The sequence below is a fragment of the Dermacentor albipictus genome, chromosome 1, assembly GCF_038994185.2.
Source record: "Dermacentor albipictus isolate Rhodes 1998 colony chromosome 1, USDA_Dalb.pri_finalv2, whole genome shotgun sequence".
NCBI lineage: Eukaryota > Metazoa > Arthropoda > Arachnida > Ixodida > Ixodidae > Dermacentor > Dermacentor albipictus.
Genome location: NC_091821.1, coordinates 389466973 through 389489137, shown reverse-complemented (window position 1 = coordinate 389489137; position 22165 = coordinate 389466973). Strand labels below are relative to the sequence as shown.

General features: G+C 45.9%; 1 protein-coding gene across 1 annotated transcript in view; it reads right to left on the bottom strand.

Annotated features, from left to right (window-relative positions):
• Nucleotides 1–629: 629 nt before the first annotated feature.
• Nucleotides 630–22165, bottom strand: part of LOC139057764 (ornithine decarboxylase-like) — a 37416-nt gene continuing 15880 nt past the window's right edge. The window contains exons 6-11 of the mRNA XM_070536519.1: nt 17442–17608; nt 15188–15322; nt 9758–9923; nt 8875–9028; nt 7431–7534; nt 630–1836 (exon numbers count right to left, since the gene is read on the bottom strand). Of these exons, the coding sequence (XP_070392620.1) occupies nt 1462–1836; nt 7431–7534; nt 8875–9028; nt 9758–9923; nt 15188–15322; nt 17442–17608 (1101 nt within the window). The 3' untranslated portion in view covers nt 630–1461. The remainder of the gene's footprint in view (nt 1837–7430; nt 7535–8874; nt 9029–9757; nt 9924–15187; nt 15323–17441; nt 17609–22165) is intronic.

Here is a 22165-nt window from a genome sequence, read left to right as displayed (position 1 = left end):
TGAAGCTCATCGTCCCGTATAACTGGACGACAAGTTAGAGTTCTGAAAAGCCACACGGAGACTATTGTCATGCCACACTATAGGCCACTCAACATACAGGCGATTGCAACTGCGACTCAGGAGAGACGGCGGACGCAGCCAGTGTTGCCAGATTATGGTGCATATTGAATAACCGGTATTGAAGTGTAGCTTACCGGAGAAAACCATGGCTGATGTAAGGTGCGGGCGGAAGTGCATTTGCTGCATAATGCCACCGCCAATTTTCCTTCCATCTTTGCTTCGTTCAGCACCAGAGAAAAATAACCAAAACATCCACGCCTGGTGGATTTTATAACGCTACTTAATTTAACCAGTGGCACCTTCATAAAGTATACTACGTTTCTACAGTAGATCATCTACTGGCGTGGAGGCAAATGAAGCGTACTACTAAATTTAAAGTAGTTATTTGTCTTGGCATCAATGTATTACTTGCATAATGATTGAATAAAAACTTTTTCTCCAGAGAAAATTTCATAAAAACGCATTAGCAGTGGCAGAAACACAAAATAATTGCTTGGTATGACGACAGGGTTTTAATAGGCAATAACAGTGACAGTTCATTCATTTTACGTGTACATGCAACGTAAGGTATTCAAAGGTTAGTATTTATTGTACATGCTTATAGTCGGATACAACTTTAGAAAAAAGGGGGCGTTTACTCCTGCGAGGAGGATGCACACGAGCCTCCACCAATGGGCGCGCACTCTGGACCGACGTCATGCGCCGGACGGCCGGTGACTTCGCCGCTTCAGACATCTGGGCGGGGCCTCCCCTTTTTTCTAAAGTTGTATCCGACTATAGATACATGCTAAAGGTACCGACAAATGGGTCTAGGTTTAAGCAAAGTGATCACTTTGCCTCGCAATCTCAAAGAGCTTACAATTAATTTGAGCGCAGAAGGAGCTATGGCTGCTCAGGAAATGTTATCGGAAACGCAACCTATTGTAGATGCATGTATATTGATGTATACATGCATCAATATACATGTATACATAAGATGTATATTGAGCTCGCGTATGCACACCTCATATCAATGCTGTAACGTTACCGAATTCCCACACATGCTTTTTCTATATATCGGGCACCGATTTGAGTTGACGATCCGGAAAAGAGGCGTTAGGTAAGCTTACTTGGATGCAGCCTCGCTTATGACTATAATGTTGCAATTTCTCAGACCATGCGGGTCTCATTTCCATACCGATGCTTTTTCTTCTCCCCCCCCCCTCCCCTTCATCATTGAATAAAAATGGAGCACAGTTGGCCTGTGTGTTTCAAAGCTAGAACTGCTATGCACTAGAAGAGGCGTGTGCAATAGCAAACATGCATATGGCATATACAGTGCATTTTCACCACACAACTGAAGAAAGTGTTTAAAAGACTGGATTCCTAATTTGAGCTAAGATTTCTAATGCAGTAATAACTTCAAGTAACTCTGGCCTCACTGGACGGCGTCACAATCCGTGAGCTACGTCTCGCAGTTTCGGCTTTCCAAAGATCCAGGAGGGCTTTCTTCAGCACGCTTTCGGGCTGGCTGTAGCCACTGATCAAAGGCGAAGCATCGAGTATGTGCCGCACCAAGCTAACTCCGTCTTGCGGCACGATATAATGCACAGCCGGGAACGGCACGCCGTTGAAGCCTGTTGCGCAGCTCAATGAGTACGCACCGATGTTGTCCATAAGCAACCACTCGCCAACGCTGACATCGAATAGCGGCTTGGCATTATCGAGGCAGTCCATTGAGTCGCAGGTGCCTCCCCAAACTGTAGTCAGCTGGTCGCGCGCCCTCTCCAGTGGCTCCTGCATAAGCAATAGCAATTTGAAGATTACGATATTGCACGTCATTCTTTTTCATTATGTAACTAAGCTAGCTGTACAGTGGTGTAAAACACACTGTCACGGTGTAGTCACTGTGAAGAACACACTAGCAAACACTGTGTATTGTGTAAATACCTATTATTTGGGGCGAATCAGTGCCCTAAAAAACAGGCTACACTCAACGCACAACGATAGCAGTGAGCACAGCTGGCGATCGTCGGAACCTGATCTGCACGCCATGCGCGTGGGCTGATATACATCACCCGTCGAAGGTTCCAGCATAATTGTTGGTGCCTGCACGCCTTCCAAAAAGTACTACACAATTCTCGTCACGCATAAAATCAAAGGTTTGGTGACCTCACACAATGTATAGAACTACCAATAACATTCGGGAAACTTCCGATACATGCAGGCATGTGCTGCGCTGAGCAATTACGTTTAAACTTCGTTAGCCGGTGAAAATCAGTCATCGGACCAAGATGGCGATTCAGAGAGCTCTGCAGTGATATCACGTGGTTTACAGTTGGCGTTATGCACTTGTACTTCAGGTTGATGATTGCGCCGTGCTAGATCAGGAAGTCCATGCCGAGATAAACGTCCCGTGAGCATTGCTCTCGCACGGTAAGTCTGAATATGAACTGCTGCTCTTGTGGTGGAGATTTCAGTGGGGGTTATTAGGTGTGCTCCAGCTGCCTGGATATGGCCGTCCGTCTTGACTTTCTTCAATTGGGCGGCGAATGATCAAGTTATGACGGAGTAGTCGGCTGTTGTACCCACTAGAGCGGTGACTTCGTGACCGTCGAGAAACTCACCGAGGTCGGCGATGAGTGATGGCAAAGCGGGCAGTGGTCGGGAGCGCGCCAAACCAAAACAGCGCTCGTCCTGTGTTCTCTCTTATCCGTGTTTTTTGGCGCTGTTTTAAATATGAATGATCCGTACCAACTAGCTTGCACCCAAACCCTTCTGAGCCAAACCTCTGTCGTCCTCTGGGAGTTGCGCTGGATGACAGGCGGACGGGCTGGCGGTGGTGGCGGCGGTTGCTGGCGAAGCAGCTGTGGCGTTACGGGGCTCTGGCACGGACGTGGCAAAGGAAGCTGACGGCGGGCGACGGCAGCGTAGGTCATTGCTTCAAGTTGGGGCTGTGCGGATGCTGCATTTCGGGAACTCCGAACGACCACTGGATTTCTTCTCGCACAAGGCCAGAGATCGAGATAACCTGAGGCTGCGACCTTGGGAACGACCTCTATAGCTCCTCGCGATCAATTGCTGAGGTGGTCTCGCGCAAGCAGTCGGCGCCAAATCATTGGGCCTCGTACGTCGGCGTAACAATTTGGCAATTGTAGTGTCCGGTGCACATTTCCGGCGTCTTCTCAGCGGGAGTGGCTTCCGATGAAAATACCGTGACGGTCTTCGGTAGCTCGCGAATTATTCCGGCGAACAGGTCTTGCTTCACCCCTCGCATGAGGAAACGGACTTTCCTCGCCTCAGACATATTCGAGTCGGCACAGCGGAACAGACGGGTTATCTCTCGCGTGTAAATTTCAACGTTGTCACTCAGGAGCTGCAATTGAGCTTCTAGTAGAGCTTCTACCCTTTACATGTACACGGGGGTCGTAAAGGTCTGCAGGAAGCCACTGCGAAACAGGTCCCATGTCGTTAGTGTCGGCTATCGGTTCTCAAACCGGGTGCTCGCTGCATCATCCAAAAAAAAAAGTATACATGGTGCAACTCGTGCTGAGGGTTCCAGTCATAACATTTTCGTATATATTAGGCCAGATTTCGGGGTCTTCTGCCGATCATCCGCGAAAGGTCGTGGCTCTCTGGGCTGTTTCAGGACTATTGGAGACACGTGTGCTTCTTTTTTTGGCTGTTGGCTTGGCCTTGATCTTCCTGGAAGTCTCTGGTAGAAATCCTTGCTCCGGTGTTAATTTTTTCAGCCTGCGGCTAGCTCGATCATGTCTTCACAGCTGGGCATTGAAGGAGGTTTCGTTTACTCAAAGAAGTACTTTCACCAGATGTCCCGTTGTGAAGAACACAGCATGAAAAAAGTGATTCGCCATCCTCGCCCCGCAAAAGTGATGCCTAGCGAAGCTGTTGAAAACCACCATTGCAAATGCTGAGAGCGGTATGCAACGCTTCTTCTTCAAGAGGCTCAGCGCATGTAGTAAGCCTGGCAGGGTTAGGGTGTTCGCACCAGAGAAACCAAAAGCAAACACAAGCGACAAGCCTACACGACAACAAGCCTCTTGGGAACGAAGTTCATCTGTTTTCGCAACAGGCCGCTGCTGGTTCTGCAGCCGTTTCTTTTCGCTTTGCTGCACATTGTATTCACACTGTTCCTCAGGGTTCCAACTATGCGTTGCCTACCCATAGCTGTGCTGCAACAACAATACAATATCAGTTGCTATACGGGCTCTTTTACACATGAAAGGCTAGAGGCATCACTCCCCGCGTCACAAGCTACCGTCACCGTGCGAGCTTCCGCAGCAGTAATCTTTACTGGAAACGTGTGCAGGGAGTGCTACGTGCGTGGCAGTGTTACCACGAGCGCCTTATCATCAATTATGTGGTTTGGATGCTCCTTTTGGCCTTGTTCTTTATTGAAACGAATGCTTCGATGTAAAACAATGCACGCACTTTTCGCTCCAATCTGCATGTATTTTTTTTTATGAGGGCGATGCCGCGCAACCTCCTAAATAGAGGCTGGCAGCTTGGCTGTACAACTACGCTACAATTATTTAAATTATGGGGTTTTACATGCCAAAACCGCGATCTGATTATAAAACACACCGTACTGGGTGACGCCGAATATTTGGGCCACCCGGGTTTTTTTAACGTGAACCTATCTAAGCACACGGGTGTTTTCAGCGTAATCGCTGGTGAACGCTTGCCTTCCAGAAAGTATACGCAATTCGCGTCACGCACTGAATACCATTACATAAGGTTCGGGGAAAATAGGCAATGGTTAGAATTGTTGACAACACTCAGAAAACTAAGCGATTACGTTTAACCATCGTTAGCCGTGGAAAAGCGGTCATCGGAGTAAGATAAACAAGTACACTTGTAGATATGCTCTTCGCACAATAGCTGCGATAGTTGCGATACTACACTTAAAATTAAAGCTGGTGTCATAAATTAAAGAATGTGCTCCTTAGAATGCCCAAACATTGTGCGATGCGCAACGCTCCACGATCCACGAGTCGTCAGATCTTTCAGAAGCACAATCTCAAGTGCCCTAACATGCAAGAATGCCTTCAGTTGTACTCACTGACGCTGGAATCACGTACCCCCATGAGGCCACGTATATGCAGGAAACTTAACGAATAGCGAGCAAGAATTGGGGAAGACATGATACGAAAGGGTCTGTTGATTTCCTTCCCAACTTTGTTCAAGCAGACGCAGTGCATCCATGTGTTCATATAGATATCTGATCTGATCTAACAGTACACTAGTTCGTAGTTTGCACTTCGCGTCAGTTTGTGTCCTCCTTCACAGTCAATGTTCATCTTGCCCCCTCTTGTTTGTGCAGTAAATGGAGCAGTAACAATACATGTATTACTTGATTACCTCCAAACGCTGTAGTTACCTGGCAAACCATAAAAAGATGCATAATTTTCTAATCCGTCACACTTCTCGGCATTCTTTAGCTAACAAGTGCTTCTTTATTACACTGTATGGAGGTCATCAAATGTGCGCGACATTTAAAAGTTGCTCACACTTCATTGTAACGGTAAAATAGGTAGTTAGCTTGGAACGCATTGTCAAACCAGAGAAACAACGCATAAAGATGCGACACTCACGGTCTAGGCTAACTGTGAAATATGTAATTGGTTCGGAAAGTATTTTGAAAAAACACACATAAGGATGCGTATATGACCTCTGCTTATTACAGAAGTAACTTTCATCCTTATAGTGCTCCCTCGAAACCAGAGTAATACTTTGACACCCTCCTCGTCTTGCGCGGCAACATTTGTTTTACCCCCCGTGTGCAACCGATTCAAGAATGCAATTTCAAAGTACGAGATGCAAAGTAATTACTGGAATATTTGACAAAGAAAGTTGGTTTCCTGGTTCCCGCAGATGGTGTCGGCTTCACGAGCACCACTTTTGCGGCAAGGGCCCTGCAGCTCGAGGCACACTTCCGAAGCTTTACATTTGGCCTTGTATATAAGCGAGCATGGTCGAAACGCCGCAGAATAATTCCAACATCTCACTATTTCATACTCTTCCTGATCCCGCTCCCCGACTCACTTTGTTCCACGTGTCGTCCATGCTGCCAAAATCTGCTTGCGTTCCGTTTCACCTTGGCTATAACACATCCGTGTAGCTTGAGTTTGCAGCACTTTTTGTTGCGCTGAGTGAACACTACAGGCGCATTTCTCCCGTAGTTGTGGGCATCGCTGTGATTTTCCGTATGAAGTCCAAGGGCGATAAGATCCTCCACACGCGCCGTATGCTGTATGCTGTACAGGAAGCGTGCTAGGGTGAGCCGACGATGGCGGCTCACCCTCACATGAGGGAGGGGAGGGCGCGTCCTACTCCGGTGGCCGCTGCGTATGGGGTGGCCGTGCGGGCCCTAGCTTGAAAGCGATCTGTGCTATGCACTGCGTTTTTACCGCTCAGTTAGCGTTGATGTCAGAGGCCGCACGAAGGCCAATTCGCTCGCTGGTACTCACAGCGTACTCACAGCGAGTTTCCGCGGTCATCTAGTGAGATGTGCCCATGTTTGCATGTGCGCGCGTGACACCATGCTTGCCAATTTATTTAGCAAGCGAATATTTACTATACTACACTCGATAAATCTACTACTCTTACTTCGATTAGCTGTTTACTAAGTTACTATCGCAATCGATGCTTTCCCTTTCAGGCAGAACTGTGACTTTCTTGAGTTGTTAACGACATCGCTTTTATCCCCATTGGCCCTGCCTCGTTGAACGGTTTTCCTTTCCCTGTTGACCATCTTTGATAGCTCCAAGGTTCGACCGCGTAGGAAAGTTCTGACTGAATTGTTTATTGATTATACAGTTTATCGAAAAGAACAGCCAAAACATGATTATGGAGTCTTCGTAATGTTTGCGATATGCATTAATTTTTATTTATTCCAGTTACCCTACACGCCAACAACATATAAAGATACAGGAAATGCAACATTGTTCACACAAGTTCATAACTTGAACGAACTATTACTCTTTAGATTATTTTTGCTGCTACTCGTCACCTATAAGGATGCTTGCCCGAGGTAAATGCAGTTTACACCAACCGCATTTTCTTTACCACCCTTGACTCTTGTCTCCCTATTTCCCTACCTTGTAGAGGTAAAAATTACATTTCTTTACTAACCCCGTATTCAAGCTTAATAACAAATTTACCCGATATAAGTGCTTAATTGTACTAAAACGAACAAAACCAAAATATTGTGACGAGTGTTGCGGCATCAACACAGTCCCGATCCATTTGCAGAAAAAGCGTTTCGGGCAGTCTATTCAAGCGTCTACCGACTATTTCGATATGCCAGGCACTCATACTATTATCGTGCGCTCACATCGTAATATAAATAAGTGGCGCGGCATGCTCACCTGAAGTGGCCAATATCGCACGTCCAAGAAGTCGTAGAGAGGGCGCGATACGCAGTTGTTTCTCGATTCATTGATGAACACGTCTTGATGAGGTTGACTGATTCCTACGAACAGTTGAGTGCTTCAACGTAAGCGTACTTCACTTTTGACCATTATACAAGCATCGCACATTGACAGTGTGAGATCTGTCCATAAATTACCAAAAGAGCAGTGCGCTTTGGCTTACTTAGAATTTATGAATCGGCAATTCAAATAACACTTAGCCGACGAACACAAAGATGGGCGCTCAACTTATTTCAGTACATTTAAGACGCCGTTTCCAGATAATACTGGCACTGTAAGCAGCACCTTCAGCTCGGATGCATAATAGCCCTTGTGTGAAATATTTGTCCGTTGGGACGAGTTCCACCATCATGCACTGCTTATTAACACAATCAACACCTTCAAAGCGTGGTAGTCATTAACTTATTTAAGTACTTGGGAGACGGTTGGCTAGTTACTCAGTTGGAAAAGAAAGAATAAACGATAATGGCTCCGGCCTAACCAAGGGACTGAGCTGAATTGGATGGGATGCTGCGGGCCTCTCCATCCTCACAGGGAAACCTATGCTATGGCTGGAGCGAAAGATGGAGGGCAATGTTAATAACATCGTCTTTTTACGCAATTTAGAGTTAAACACCTTTTTCGTAACCAGTTTCATTCACAGGAGCCTTCAAAAGTTTGAAAGCAGGGGGCTTGTTATGCACATCTTCTCGTTTTTTTAAAAAGCTGAGCAATGGTGACCACACCTGAAGTGTGGATTTCAGGCCTCCATAGTGTTCATAACTCGAACCCCTCAATCAGACGAACGGCTTTTTAGACGTAGAAGTGACTGACTTCAAGGAAGCGAGAAGAAAGGGGGTTAACCGAGGGGCCCGATTATTATTACTCATATGATGAGAAGCCAGCAAACACTGACACCAAGGACAACATAGGGGAAATTACTTGTGCTTAATAAATGTAATGAAGAAACGATAAATTAATGGAAATAAAGTGGATGAAAAAACAACTTATTTCTTTATTTCCAATAATTTATCGTAACACTTTATTAACACTTTATTTCCAATTATTTATCGTTTCTTCATTACATTTATTAAGCACAAGGAATTTCCCCTATGTTGTCCTTGGAGTCAGTGTTTGTTGGCTTCTCATGATATTACTTCAAGGAAGATAATTTTAGACGTACACGCATTTGCTGTAAGCTGCCAATGACTTCCTGTGCCATCCGAAGCCTGAGGTTGGCTTAGTGTTTTCTTTTTACTTCATCTGTTGAGCTCAGGAGGCAAGGCGGTAATAAATGCACCGTCGAATGGCCCCTGTTCTGGAGCTGTTTTGCGTCCGGAACACTTAAACAATCGCACCATGCAGCCGGCTAAGATGAATCAGCAGTGAGGAACGTACATACCATCCACTAAGATATCTCTGTGCCTTTTGCCGATCACCTGGACGACCAGCGCATAGCATGATGTGATGAAAAACTGCCCAGGCTCTGCGATGATCTCTACGCCACTCGACGCCGGAAAGTGAAGATCGGTCGCCGAACGAATATTCTCGCACACCTGCATGCAAACAGAAGTAATCATCATTCTGGTCGTCCATGACCAGAGGAATTTCATCACTTGTGAAATATCGTCCGGACTGGAGAAAACTTCCTGCATAAACTCTGAACACAGGTTGAAGTATATAGCGCATGGTTTCCCCAGAAACGCAGTAACGATTCAAACGTAATATGTTACGCAGCACTACCTTCTACTGAAAAGCATTATTGACTTCTGTTGGATGACGTAACTAGGGCTGAGGCGTAAATTCTGTGCAAGAGCCAGGCCATATATAGCAGCATGAAAGGGAGAGATCAATCGGAGTTTTTCGCGAATACCAAATCATAAAGTAATTGAACTGGACAAACTTGAATGTTTTCCGCATATGAGCAATTTGCAGGTTTAGTTTCACCAAAAGGCGAGCGGCTGTTAGATGGTTCGGTCACAGCACTGGTTATTGTTTCGCTGCTTCGCTACTTGCGTCGGCCGATTGGTCAAGCAGTAATCAATTTCAGCGCTTTCATCGTAACAAAAATTGCACAGTCACTAGTTTTCTGGCGATGACGAACGCGAAGTGCGGCGTGCTAGTGAGACCGATAGTCAGAATTAAATGTACCGAACTTCTGCGTGTGAATTAAAGGAAGGATAAGCTACGAAATAAATGCAACAATAATTGACAACGGCATTTGAGAGCAGCTGGTACAGCGCCACAAATAGACCGAATAGAGGTGTGCAGTGAAAAATCCATACCTTAATAAACTTCTCAACTTTTCTCAGTCCTCCAGGAAAGCCTCCACCAATGTTAAGTACTGTCATGTGAATGCCCATGATCTTTGCCAAATCTAATACAGCTTTTGCCTTTTCGATTGTGGTATGGAAGATCTCAGGAAACTCGTAGGCGCTTCCCACGTGAAACCTGCGTGAAAATGTGGAGCCGACACGTCATTGCCTTCTGTTAATCAGGTTAAGTTTCCAGCATGATGAAGTGGGATATAACAGTCCTAGAATTCTGCAGCGTGGTTCTGAGACTACTTTGCTTGAATTTATCAGCTCGGTGTGTTTTGACAGACATGTTACCCTGTGCTATTAGCTGCCTGGTTATTACGCAGGGGCTCTAGCTTACAGTCTGCATATGCGCATGCGTCGCGATATTTATGCAATTCACTTTTCATTTGAATCATTTCTGTTCAGTTAAGCTGTTTAGTTCTGTGTTTCCCGGTAACATGCAGCGAGAAAGAATAAACACGTGATGCATTCCTCATGTGGAAATAACACAACCACCGACAGAACCATCAGTGAGCCTTGGATGTGAACCTACTGAATTTAAGAATATGCTGGCAGTTTTATGACGGTGCCGGTGGTTTGTACTAACCGACCGATACGTACTGATTGATGAACTGTTTCTAGCCGATCATAATAAGATATAATGCAGTGATAACAGTTATAAAGCTCGAATATTCACAGACAACATAAATACAAACAAAATGCCCTTAGCTTTCGTGCCCAGGAAACGGTGCCCATGGCTTGAAAGCACTTCTGAGGTCCGTGTAATTGCCACCGCAATAAATAATCCAAGCTTTAGTGGGTTAACCACATTATAGTGATTTGTAGTGGCATATGCAGGTGCTTTGAGCATGCAGCACGAATTGTCACTAGCTGCACTTTCTCTGCAAACTATACCGGTAGTTTGTCACCAAACAGCTTTGACGGAAAATAACAGCTGTTTCTTAGTGCTACTATTTCATATGCGACAAATATATGCGTGTTTCAAATAGGCAGACAGGCTCCTTCGAACTCGATACACTCACTGAAAGGTGTTGGCACCTCTTTTATGAGCTGTGCGAAATGTTCAAGGACCAAAAGCAAATGCGAAAACCTCGGACGAGCAGAAGGGCTTGATGCTTGTTCTTTAAGTGCGAATATCCGCAGAATAATAACTGTGATGAACTAAGAAAATCTATAACGAAACATTAGGGCACAGCTTCACGCCCGCACCTCTTCCTTTATATGCCTTGTGATGTGACAAGAATGGATGTTCATTTTGCTCTCAAGGATTTAGGAGTGATGATCGACGTAACCGGCTAAACTGTAAAAAATACCGATAGGATTTAAGCAGTGAAAACCAAGTGAAATTATTGAGAAATAATTGAACGGAGGCGATTTGACTAAACAGGAGAGAGAGAAAGTTTTACAAACAAAAGGTGGAAAAGCCGACCTTAGTGACGCGACATTATACTGCTGGTCAACGCTGGGAAAAGGGTTTGGAGGAACGACAGACATGAGGTATTAAAATGAAGATGTTATGGTGAAGATGATGATAATAGCTGCTGCACAGCCTACCCTTCTTGTACAAGACGCAAGTGTATGGTTCGCGGCATATCCAACATCGCGGAGCGCGTCATGTCTGATCGTTACACTATCAAGCTTCTGTGCTAGGGGTTCTCGGTTCGAATCCGACCACTGGTCAATTTTTATTCATTGAAAAAAATCATAGTTTCACCAGAAGGCTGCAGCAGTGAATGCGTTAGCAACATGTTAGAGTATTACATGATGTGTAAGGCTTGCAAGCTGTAGTGGTAGCATGGATTGCAGTAAACATAAGCTGACTGAGTAAACACGTGCTGTGTGGCGTGTGCAGAAACACGAACAGAGAGGACTTGATGGCCGCAAGCAGCATCGCTTAGAACTAAAGGGCCTTGCCGGCCTCGTGGCCTTGTGTGGGCTTCACGTTCTCGTACTGCAGCATGCGAACGCCGGGCCCGATGAGCGCGATCACTTTGCGCTTTTGAGCTGCGGCGCTTTGTCGACATTATCGCTCAGCCACCTGATCGCGCCGTGCCGCATCTTGGTTCCTCTGGAGCTGAGCTGCAGCGTGCGGCGCAGACGCAGCAGCACATTGTTTCTGCAATTTGGACAAGTGGAGTGGTCTTGGCGCGTATGCAGGTCCGTTTTTTTCAGTGCTAGAAGCATATCACTGGAGCTCCTCGGCCATCATTCCGACAACGTACAAGGCTTTGTTTGCGCAATGTGAGGGACCTGGTACTTTACCGCAGGACCGGCGCATCGCCAGGTATTATAGCCACCCTACCATGGCTACTACACGTAGGGAAACGAGGGCACAAACCCGGAGGGTCTGCATGGCCTTCATGGTCTGCATAGGCTGTGTTACACTTCTTTGCAGCAAGCAAAGCTGTCTAACTGGGGTCTTAGACTACAGCTTCTTCCGCGCACCAGTCTATGCGATTGAAACATGAACACGCCATACATATTTCGCCGCCTGGCGTTCGGAATCCCACTCAAAGGGAAATCGTAAAGTTAATGTGAGTAATGTTTTTCAGTAAACATATTAAAACTATGGAATGCAGTCATTTTATGTGTAATAATTCAAGGCGGCGAAAAATCACGGGACGAGTCAAATTTTTTTATATTGCAATAGCGGGCGCCAAGCATATGAACGCGCTGACTTGCACGCGGAAAATTCTTGAGGATTCTTAAGGATGGTTGATTAGTGCCTTTGGTGTTACGCTGCTAAGCACGCAGTCACACGATCAAATTCTGGCTACAGTGGCCACATTTCGATGCAGACAAAATACAAAAACACCCGTGTACTTGGGTGTAGGGGCACGTTAAAGGGGCCATGAACCACCCTTCGGGCTTAGTGAAATAACATAGTGTGCGGGTAGCATACGCGGCTGTGAACATCTCAGCCAAGTTTTGTTGTCGTAAGCGATGCGTGGAGCTCGCAAACGCTCTCTTTTCAACAGAAGGCCCTGTCTTCACGCTCTTCTGGACGCTTTACTTTGTCATCGGACATTTTATTTCATCATTCCCTTTGACAGGTGCTTTTGGTCAACAGGTGACATCAAGCTGCAGTTGGCTACATGGCGTAGATACCACGGCCGCCGCGGGGTGCCGCCACGAGTCCACTGGCTAAGCGGACTGCGGCTCGCTGAGGACAACCGCGTTCGGCTCATGTTTAGCGCTTCGTAGGCACCGGAGACGAAGTCGCGGCGTCCACATTATCATCCAACATGAAATTTGAACTGCGTTCCATGGTGACATTTAGAAGGCGGACGTTGTAGGCGCGCTCCACTGCGCCGTAGTCTTCGCAGTGCAAGGAATGGTGTAACTGAAGCGAGGCGGCTTATGTTTTGATCTTTTTCCTGACGACGTAAACACTTCCTCCACTTGCACAATGGTGCTGCTGCCTCCTTGCTTGCAAAACTTCTCGCACTCATGTGCTGCGATTTCATTTTTAAATGCGCAGCATTTCTCGGCGAACATTTGCCACTATGACAATATCTATCTACCTATCTAGCCGCCTACGTCTTAGTGGTCTCATGGCCGCTTCGATAGCTCAGTATGTGCCAAAGTTAACATAGAATGACAAGAGTATATGACGAACATAAATGAGAGTTAGTTAGTTAGTTAAATGGGGTTTAATGGCGCAAAAGCGGCTGAGGCTATGCTGCGCCAAACACAAGGTGTTTTAGAATGCCATGACATGCGCGTCATGTAGTCATGAAACAGCCGCCTACGTCTTAGTATGTACAAAAATTGGCATAGTATGACAAGAGTGTATGACGAACATAAATGATAGGTCATCACATGACTGTCATACGATGCATGTCAGGTAGGTCATGAAACAGCGAACCAGGTCTTGGCGCTCTCATGGTCGTTTCGTTACTTTGGTATGTGCCAACATTAGCATAGTATGACAAGAGTGCATGGCGAACATAAATGATAGGTCATATGTCATGAATGTAATGGCATGCGTGTTATGTAGGTCATGAAAAACCTGCCTACGTCTTGGTGCTCTCATGGTCATTTCGTTAACTTGGTAGGCTTCCAGCACACTGCTTCGCAATACACGGATTCCCAGAGGGCTAGAGATCTGCCGGCTTTTTATTTTAGGGTAGTGTTTGCCTCACGGGGTCATCGCAATTAGAGCTTTTCGTCGCCTCGTTTGCGCGCGAAGATTCGTCATGGCTACCCGCGCAACGTGGGCACTCCACCTGGCCAGTGAAAACCACGCTAGCATGTTGCAACCTTAACCACTCGCGACACTGCAATGCTTAGGGCACGCATAAGTATGCCGGATGTCTCACATCGCCCACATTGACGTGGACAGTATGGTATGTTCTCCCCAAAACAGCTTCAGGATTTTTGAGCGGCCAAAGCGATGAAAATCAATTATCTTGTTTAAAGAAGACAACAGCTCGTGCAGCTCTCTGACTTATGTCTCTCACATTTTGGCTACTGAGAACATAAGAGATGACTGCTGCCTTATTCCTCTTGTCATGCACCATGAACGAGCGGACTTGTTGATGCCCGAGAATGCGCACTTGGAGGCAAGCGCTCATTGTTGGAATGAGTGGACACCGCGCAGCGCTCCCCACAGCTGCTCCTGCCCTCGAACTGCAACCATGCTGCGACCAAAGGTGAGCGTTGCTTCTGCGTCATGCGCCAGACCATCCAGGATAGGCAGCGCTATCCAACTCTAACGAAAGAAGAGAAGCGAGAACGTTTAGCTCCCAAACGCACTCATAGGGAGCTCATCAGGTGGCAATTTTTACAGTACGCATTGAGGATTTATCTCCCTGTGTATAAAATTGCAATACTTCGAGGTGTCGTGAGGCACATTGCCTATCGTGTTAGTCGCAGAGTGCTGTCCGGCGGAGACTTGCTCACTCACGTCTTTCGGAAACGTGCAGTGTTTCCGCATCAATCATGTGCCTTCCACGAAGGCGAAGTCACTGTCGGAGCTCATGGAAACACTTTGGTAGAAGCAAAACCACAAATATGCTTCTAGCATGAAATTCCGATCCCAGCACTTCAATATAGGGTCAGAAGTTCGAAACTCGAAGTGGCGTGCCCTCCGTGATCATGTAGGATGGCTCCCTGTCCGTAAAGCTTCATTAAACCACCGTTACTACAAAAAACACCATCGCAATAAGGCTACAGACAACGTTCGCAGAGGCCGCCATCCATGGAATATGCAAGCCCTATTCTTAAAGAGAGAAAATGTGTATGCCATAGCTTTTCGATGAAGCGTCGAAAATATGGTCACAAATGAAGAACATACCACACACCAACACACCAACACAAATGAAGAAACTCACACCTTCCAATTGTCAGAGTATGGCGCATATTAGCGTTATCCTAAAGAACGGTACTTACGACACACCCACGACATTGCACCCTCTCGTCCGGACTTCATGAAGAACTCGCTTCGCATCACAGAATGAGCACCCAAATTTCTTGTTGAATGAATAGTACGATCCTCTCTCGTTAGCATGGATTCTGAGCAGCAGCCTGTATGTAGGACATGAAAAACGTGTTTTGGATCGCATTAAAGCTTCTGTAGAGAGTGTGTGCGAAAATCCGACCGGATAAAGTGCCTAAATGTTGCAAATAACAAAGCAAGAAGTGAACTCATAGGAAAAGGCAATGGACAGTTACGGTGCAGTTAGGCAAACCAACGTAGAACTCAGTGTTAAATTATAACGCTGGTAACTGTTACATGTATGAGCCGTTTCCAAAGTTAATTTAATAAATATAAGGAGACTATTTAGCAAATTAGCTCTGCTTTACTGCCTTCCCCACTTTACCACTTCCCCTAGCTGAGCTTTATCATCGACATCATTGGCCCGATTTTTTAATACGTCGCAGCCACATTCTATCATCACGTAGTCCCTAACCCGCGAGTGTGCCGATCACCGGTTTGCGAAAGTAGATTTGTTTACTTAAACACGACTGTGCCATGCAAGTGCCTTTCCAGGCTAGTGAACTTCAGTTATTCCAGTGACAAGGGCTACATGTATATCGAAAGGGATTAGAAGTTATTGGATGACCACGGTGATTGTTATGATCAAGTTGTCAGTGCATGCAAAGACTCAGTGGTCACTCGTATTCCTGCCGATTCGATGAAAGCGGCCAGATAACTCTCAGGCGGTGGATGTGACCCGAGTCAGCCATGCAGCGGAGGGGGTAGGCTGAGTTCTGTTTTGGGTGGAGGTCGGGCTAGACATTACTAAAGAATGTTTGTTACATGTAATTGACTTTGTCAATGCAGCCCTGTTGGTAACACTGCAACTTCTTAGCTGTCCTTTTTTTCCAGTATAGAAACATTTTATCTTGAACAAGCAACATCGCGACGAACATGTAGTCAAGTTCTAGCGACGTCCTTTAGGATTGCTGTGGACCTAGGACCATCAAGGCAGACAGTGTAATACCCCTATCAAGCAGGTAAGTTAAGTTTACTTACGGAGAGTGTCACTCGGTTTAAGTGCACTTTGCCAAATCTAAACGTCGCAAGTGGAGTGTACTTGGCGAAGAGTGCACTCCGGTCGGAGTGAGTTTACGGAACGCACTTTGCTGGCCGAGTGCATAGCCTCGCCGCCAGCGGTTTGAATGTACCAAATGTAATGCATAAAAAAAACACAAGATCATTTTAGTTCATGAACAGAGTCTGACAAAATAATCAGAACAGAACTCGCACATATTCTGTTTTAGCAGGATCAATGCAATCTTGCACGCAAATGCATGCCACCATATTGTTCTGGATTGGCTAGGCATTCGTCTTGGCCGGCATTGATTTGCAACACTCTTATATTAAAAATCTTTTCAGTTTTTGTTGAGGAAATCTACATTATGGTTGTTTTTTTTTATTTAACACAGCGTAAAACAATAACTTTTAATTTTTTTTTAAATACACATATTCAAAAAATGTGCTCTTAGGTTGTCGCCAATACGTTTTTTTCACTGCGAGTGCGCTCTGTTTTCGCGTTTAGCACCACATAGCCTAAAATGTCACTCAAGGTCCCAAAGTGCACTCCCCTTAAGTGCTCTTAACTTGCCGGCTTGACTGGGGTATAAGTGACGATTTCCCTGAATCTACACCACAACTCACTCGCCACCGAAGTGCTAATATTTCAACGGGTTCAATAAATAGAGATTATTGTTTTCAGCTACTCTTTTTGATGATCATAGGACCATTGCAGTGCACATGAGGTTAGAGGCTCCCGACAACGTTTTGTCGTTATTTTGTCGATCACGCTTAAAGGCTTTCATTCTGGAAAAAATGACCAATGCGAAGAGCCAACGTCTCGCATAGTTTTGTATCCACGAAAGCTATTTCATATAGAGGCATCTCTTTTTTGGAGGTGCGTAGAGCCCATCACTTGCGACGGGGATACAAGAGATACTTAGACGACGACTTCCGCGGTAACAATTCGCGGACAGAATGTTTACCAAATGGCTTCACTAATACGGCCCAGTGTAGGCTGAGCTCCAATGTATCCGTTAACGGCTATGCCGCACAGCTGTAAAGCGTCTTCTTTTGTGTGTGCGTCGCGCAACGCTAGATGTCACGTTGACAATGGTTTGTGTCGTGCGACACTAGGTGGGTTTGTTTAGCGCACTGTTCACTCACCTAACGTTTTTGCCTTCGACTTTGGAGAGCTCTTCCACTGAATCAAATGTCATAAAGGTGACTTTGTGTTTGAGAGCGAATTCAATGTCCCTCGGATCCTTTATTGTGCTGGCAAGCACTATGCGATCTGGAGAAACGCCCATGTTCAGAACAGCGGTCAGTTCAAGCTGAAATAGGTTCAAATAGAGATAGCCAACGATAAAGTTACTTCGGCCACTTTACCTCAGTGCATGCAATGAAGCTTCCTGCAGAATATGAAGAAACATATATCGATTACACCAATACATAAAAATGATATTGCCCCATCCATTAAATATAGGGAGATTTTCACGTTCAATTATATTCACATAAAATTTTGACAGGAAGCACACCGTTTTTGAGCTCATCAACGTCATGACCACTTGAGAATTTAAAGGCACTATCCACCGAGCCATTCTGGGTTGTATCGAACTTAGGATTTTCAATGAAATTAATAATACTAGGCGAAATATCACTGTCTCAAATCTCTCTATTGCTTAAGATTTCTACACTAATGGAACATATACCGATATCTGCCCAGAGGTAGTGGCAGTGCCGTGTAAACTAGATAGAGTATATATATTTTTTATGCCAAGCTTCCTCTACCTGCCCTGCCGGATTAAAGGTGGCTGCTTCTGTTGCCTAGAACTTGGTCGCTTTGTATATCTGTGGATATATTAGTAGATATGCATACGATACCATAGTAGATATATATACGTATACGTAGATACGTTTTCGGCCAAACCATAAACAAGAAATTCCTTTTCGTGCTATAGTGTCAGAGAACGGGACGTGGCAGTTCTGTGTGGCTAGTTACCTACAGAACTGCTTAGCTTCACTAGTTTTTTCAGACCCCTTTTGCTTACGTAATTTTCAGGCACTAGTTCAGTATTTGAGAGAGGAAAATCGTGGTGATTGTACAGCTTTTAGTATGGATATCGAAGACCTGTATTATTCCTTGCCGCATGACGGGTTGCTAAATTCGGTAAATGAGTGCATTAAAGAACAAGTGCAAGAGTCGGCTTTTATTGACAGATGCGGTGTTTCCACGGGAGCTTTTCTAGAAATTCTTTCAATGCACTTGAAGTTGACACTGATTGGGTGAAGAGATGGCGTTTTCTTGCAGAAATAAGGCATTTGTATTGGCTCAAAGGTTGCCCCTATTCTTAGCAACATTTATCTGAGTAAGGTTGACAACTGCTTAGAGAAAGCCTTAGGTGATAGCGTTATCATGATATTTCGTCACGTTGATGATTACCTGATTTTCCGCAATAGGGAAGAATTAGATTGCGCTGCTACCTCAGTAAGTGAGCAATTTAAACTTTATGGGAGAGGATTAAAGTTTACCAAGGAATTTCCTCAGCGACGCGTAATTCAGTTTCTTGACATTTCCTTGATCATCGAACAAAATCATGTTCGTTGGCAGTACTCCCCCAAGATCTTCGAAGCCGTTGCTAAACTTTAAATCCAAGCATTCTAAAGTAGTAAAAAACGGAATTGCCATGTCGTGCCTTAAGTCTTCCCTCACCATATCCTGCATGCACAAAATGAGCGCCAGTCTTAATGCGCAGGTCCAGCGCCTATTAGAAGCAAGTTATCATAGTGTAGCAGTGGCCACTGTGGCTGAGCGCCTAAAGAAGTCGGTTTCGAGAGGGACGGACGTGATTACAGAAAGTAGTAAGAGCAAAAAAAAAGAGTAGTGGCTATTCCGTATATTCATTCACTGTCACACAGGCTTAAAAAACTTGCAAGTAGATTCACGACATCCCAGACGCTGACTACTTTGGTGTTACTCGCACACATGATCGTGTTCGCCGTCCCAACAATTGGCCTGGCCTATAGCCCGCTAAGTGCGCCCTGTAAAGTCAGGCTCTTGCGAAAATAACGAGCACGCAAGGGAAGCCTTGGTGCGAATAATAGACAGAGCCGTTTGTACACAAAATGCAATCTTTTCACACTACGCTCATCAGATTGATGAACTGTATTTAGAACACATGCAAAGGCACAAAATTGTTATAGCTGGCAAGAATCAACTAGCAGGGTGCGATCAAAGCTGCAGAGTTGCTCCGCACTCTCCATTGCTTCGCCCATTAAATACGCGATAAGTCAGAGTTACAATGATTTTACAAATGCGAGTTCACCGAGAAACATTGCGTCGGCCCAGACGACGGGGCCGTTTCCGAGGATGCGGCCGTGGATGAACCACAGGGTCCCTTGTCGACGCTGGCCTCAAGGCGACACTTTGTAGTCGTGACCAGCACGGTGGATGAACAAGTCCCAGCTGCGTTCTCCTGGAGGGGCCAGAAGGGCCGGATGCTGGATTAGCGCTTAGAAAAGGCTGGCGTACGGGCCGTAGCCGCGGTCTTCGGAAAGCGTCGGTCCGGCCGAAGCGCCGGAGCAGCACTCCGCAACAGTCAGCGGGACCCAGGTTGTAGGGCAGGCCCGGGTGCTCTCGCCTGACCAGCCAGTCGGCTCCATCGACCAGCCTTAGGTCGACCATGGGCCGTCGTCCGCGGACATCCCCGGAACAGTGCGGAACAGTCCCCGGAACAGTCTGGTCCCTTGGAATGACAGGGCTGCCTGCTGGCTCCACCTAGGCATGCTTTTCTTTCCTCTGCTCCACGAACCAGCACCACCTCCTTGTCGCCAGTCTTACGAGCCCCCCGCAGCGCACGATCTCCTCTTCCTTCTCTTCTCCTTTTTCCGATTGCCACCCCCTGTTTTCCCGGAGTGTGGCTTGCTCCTTGTTTGGCTTATGTTGCATTCGTCAAGGACGTCTCACGACACAAGTACAACGTCAAGCGCATATCACACGATCTTATGTTAGCACCTGCCGGCTCTCTACACGCCGAAAAAAGCCTGCGCTTCCTGCTGGGTATCTTTAGCCCATCGACGTCGCACCTGAGCCCTTTTTCTGTATCAGCTTGGACCTTCTTGGACCTTTTCCCACATCTGCTGCAAGAAACAAATGGATTGTCGTCGCTAACGATAACGCGACGCGCTACGCAATGACATCAGCAATGGCGACCAGCTGTGCGACAAACGTGTCTGACGATTTCCTACGTGACGTAATTTTAGTACACGTTGCCCCACGCCAACTGCTGAAGGACCGAGGCCGTACCTTCCTGTCTATAGTAATCGACGATATCCTGAGCTGCTAGTTCATGCAGCACAAAATCACCACGCCATACAATCTCCAGACGAACATGTTCACCGAGTGCTTTAATCAGACCAATAGACATTTTTTCAAAGTGCGTGTCAGCTGACCTTCGGGATTTTTTACGTGCACTGCCACACGTGACATTCACATATAATTCCCAAAGCCACGACACTGGTAGATAGCCTCCCCTTCACATATTGTTTGGACTTGAGCCAACTTTGCCATTGGACCCATTTCTTCCATTCCCTGCAACTGGTGAATATGCACGCGACACCATTCCCCAGATTGATTACGTGCGGCAGATAGACCATCGTAGACTTGCTGCTTACCAAGACAATCTCAGAAGCGCCTTTACGACCAGTGACACTGCCACGAACGTCTTCCTCCGGGTGCCCTCGTGCTACATTGGTCCCACTCCCGACGTGCGGGCCTTTCTGAAAAGCCCCTTCCTCGCTACGCAGGCCCATACCGCATCCATCGACAAGTGACTGACGTCACATATAAGATTGTGTCCACTAGTCCTGCTACATATTCTATTCCGTAGTCCGGTGAAGACTTCCACGTTTCGAGACTCAATCACTGCCACCCTTCCTCTGCTGTGGGTCCTTAGGGGCTCCGGGCCGGTGTTTCTGCCACTGGGGTTCATGCTGCGTGCTTCACGAAGAAGATGATGACGATTCTTGGATTTAGATGGACGTATTCATACGTGGCCACTGCTTGACCTGATGACAATGACTTGCTTTGCTTGATGTTAGCTGGCTTCCATGTTAGCCAGTGCTTGCTACCCTTGTAAGTATACCATGTAAGTAGTTTCCTTACTGTGCTTTCAAGTAGCAATATAAATAAAAACAGCAGTAGCAAACGGTGGCCATGAGCATCTTACACTCTCTTTGCTTTATTAGATGGTTTTTATTTATGCTAGAAGCTCAAGGCTAGAATCTACCTTTTTCAAGTTGTCTTTAGATGGCAACTGCAGCAACTGTAGTAAAAATCAAGCAAATTGGAGTAGCATAAATTATTTGATGCGAGCTAACAAGAAAGCATTAGCTGCCACAAGTGAAGCGTTTGCACGTAGCGCTTCGAAGTTGTACTTCTGAAAGTTGTACTTGTTCAGCCATATACGAAAAAAAAAAGTCGTAGCACGTGCAATGCCGCTTGTTATGCCCTGACTGTTTCGTCACAACGCTCATAAATTTCGTTATTTAGCAGTTCACAGTAAAGCACAAGCGAAAGAACTAAAAACAACGGCACCTAAGCTACTCTTTCCAATCACATTTTGCAATTCCAATGCTGTATGCAGCATCTTTTGCATTTCATAATCTATCTACTTATTTTAATACATGAATACCAGTTTTACCAGGTAAGAACCTTAAAAAATTAGGGAGTCGAGTGTAGCACCTATTCAAAGATAATATTTTTGACGGCAGCTCTTCTCTGTGGTAATGAGGTAACTAATAGTTTAGAAGAGTTAATAATCGATGGATTGAAAAAGCAAATATAAATAAAAAAGACAATACAGTATAAAACACTCTTAGCAATATAATAG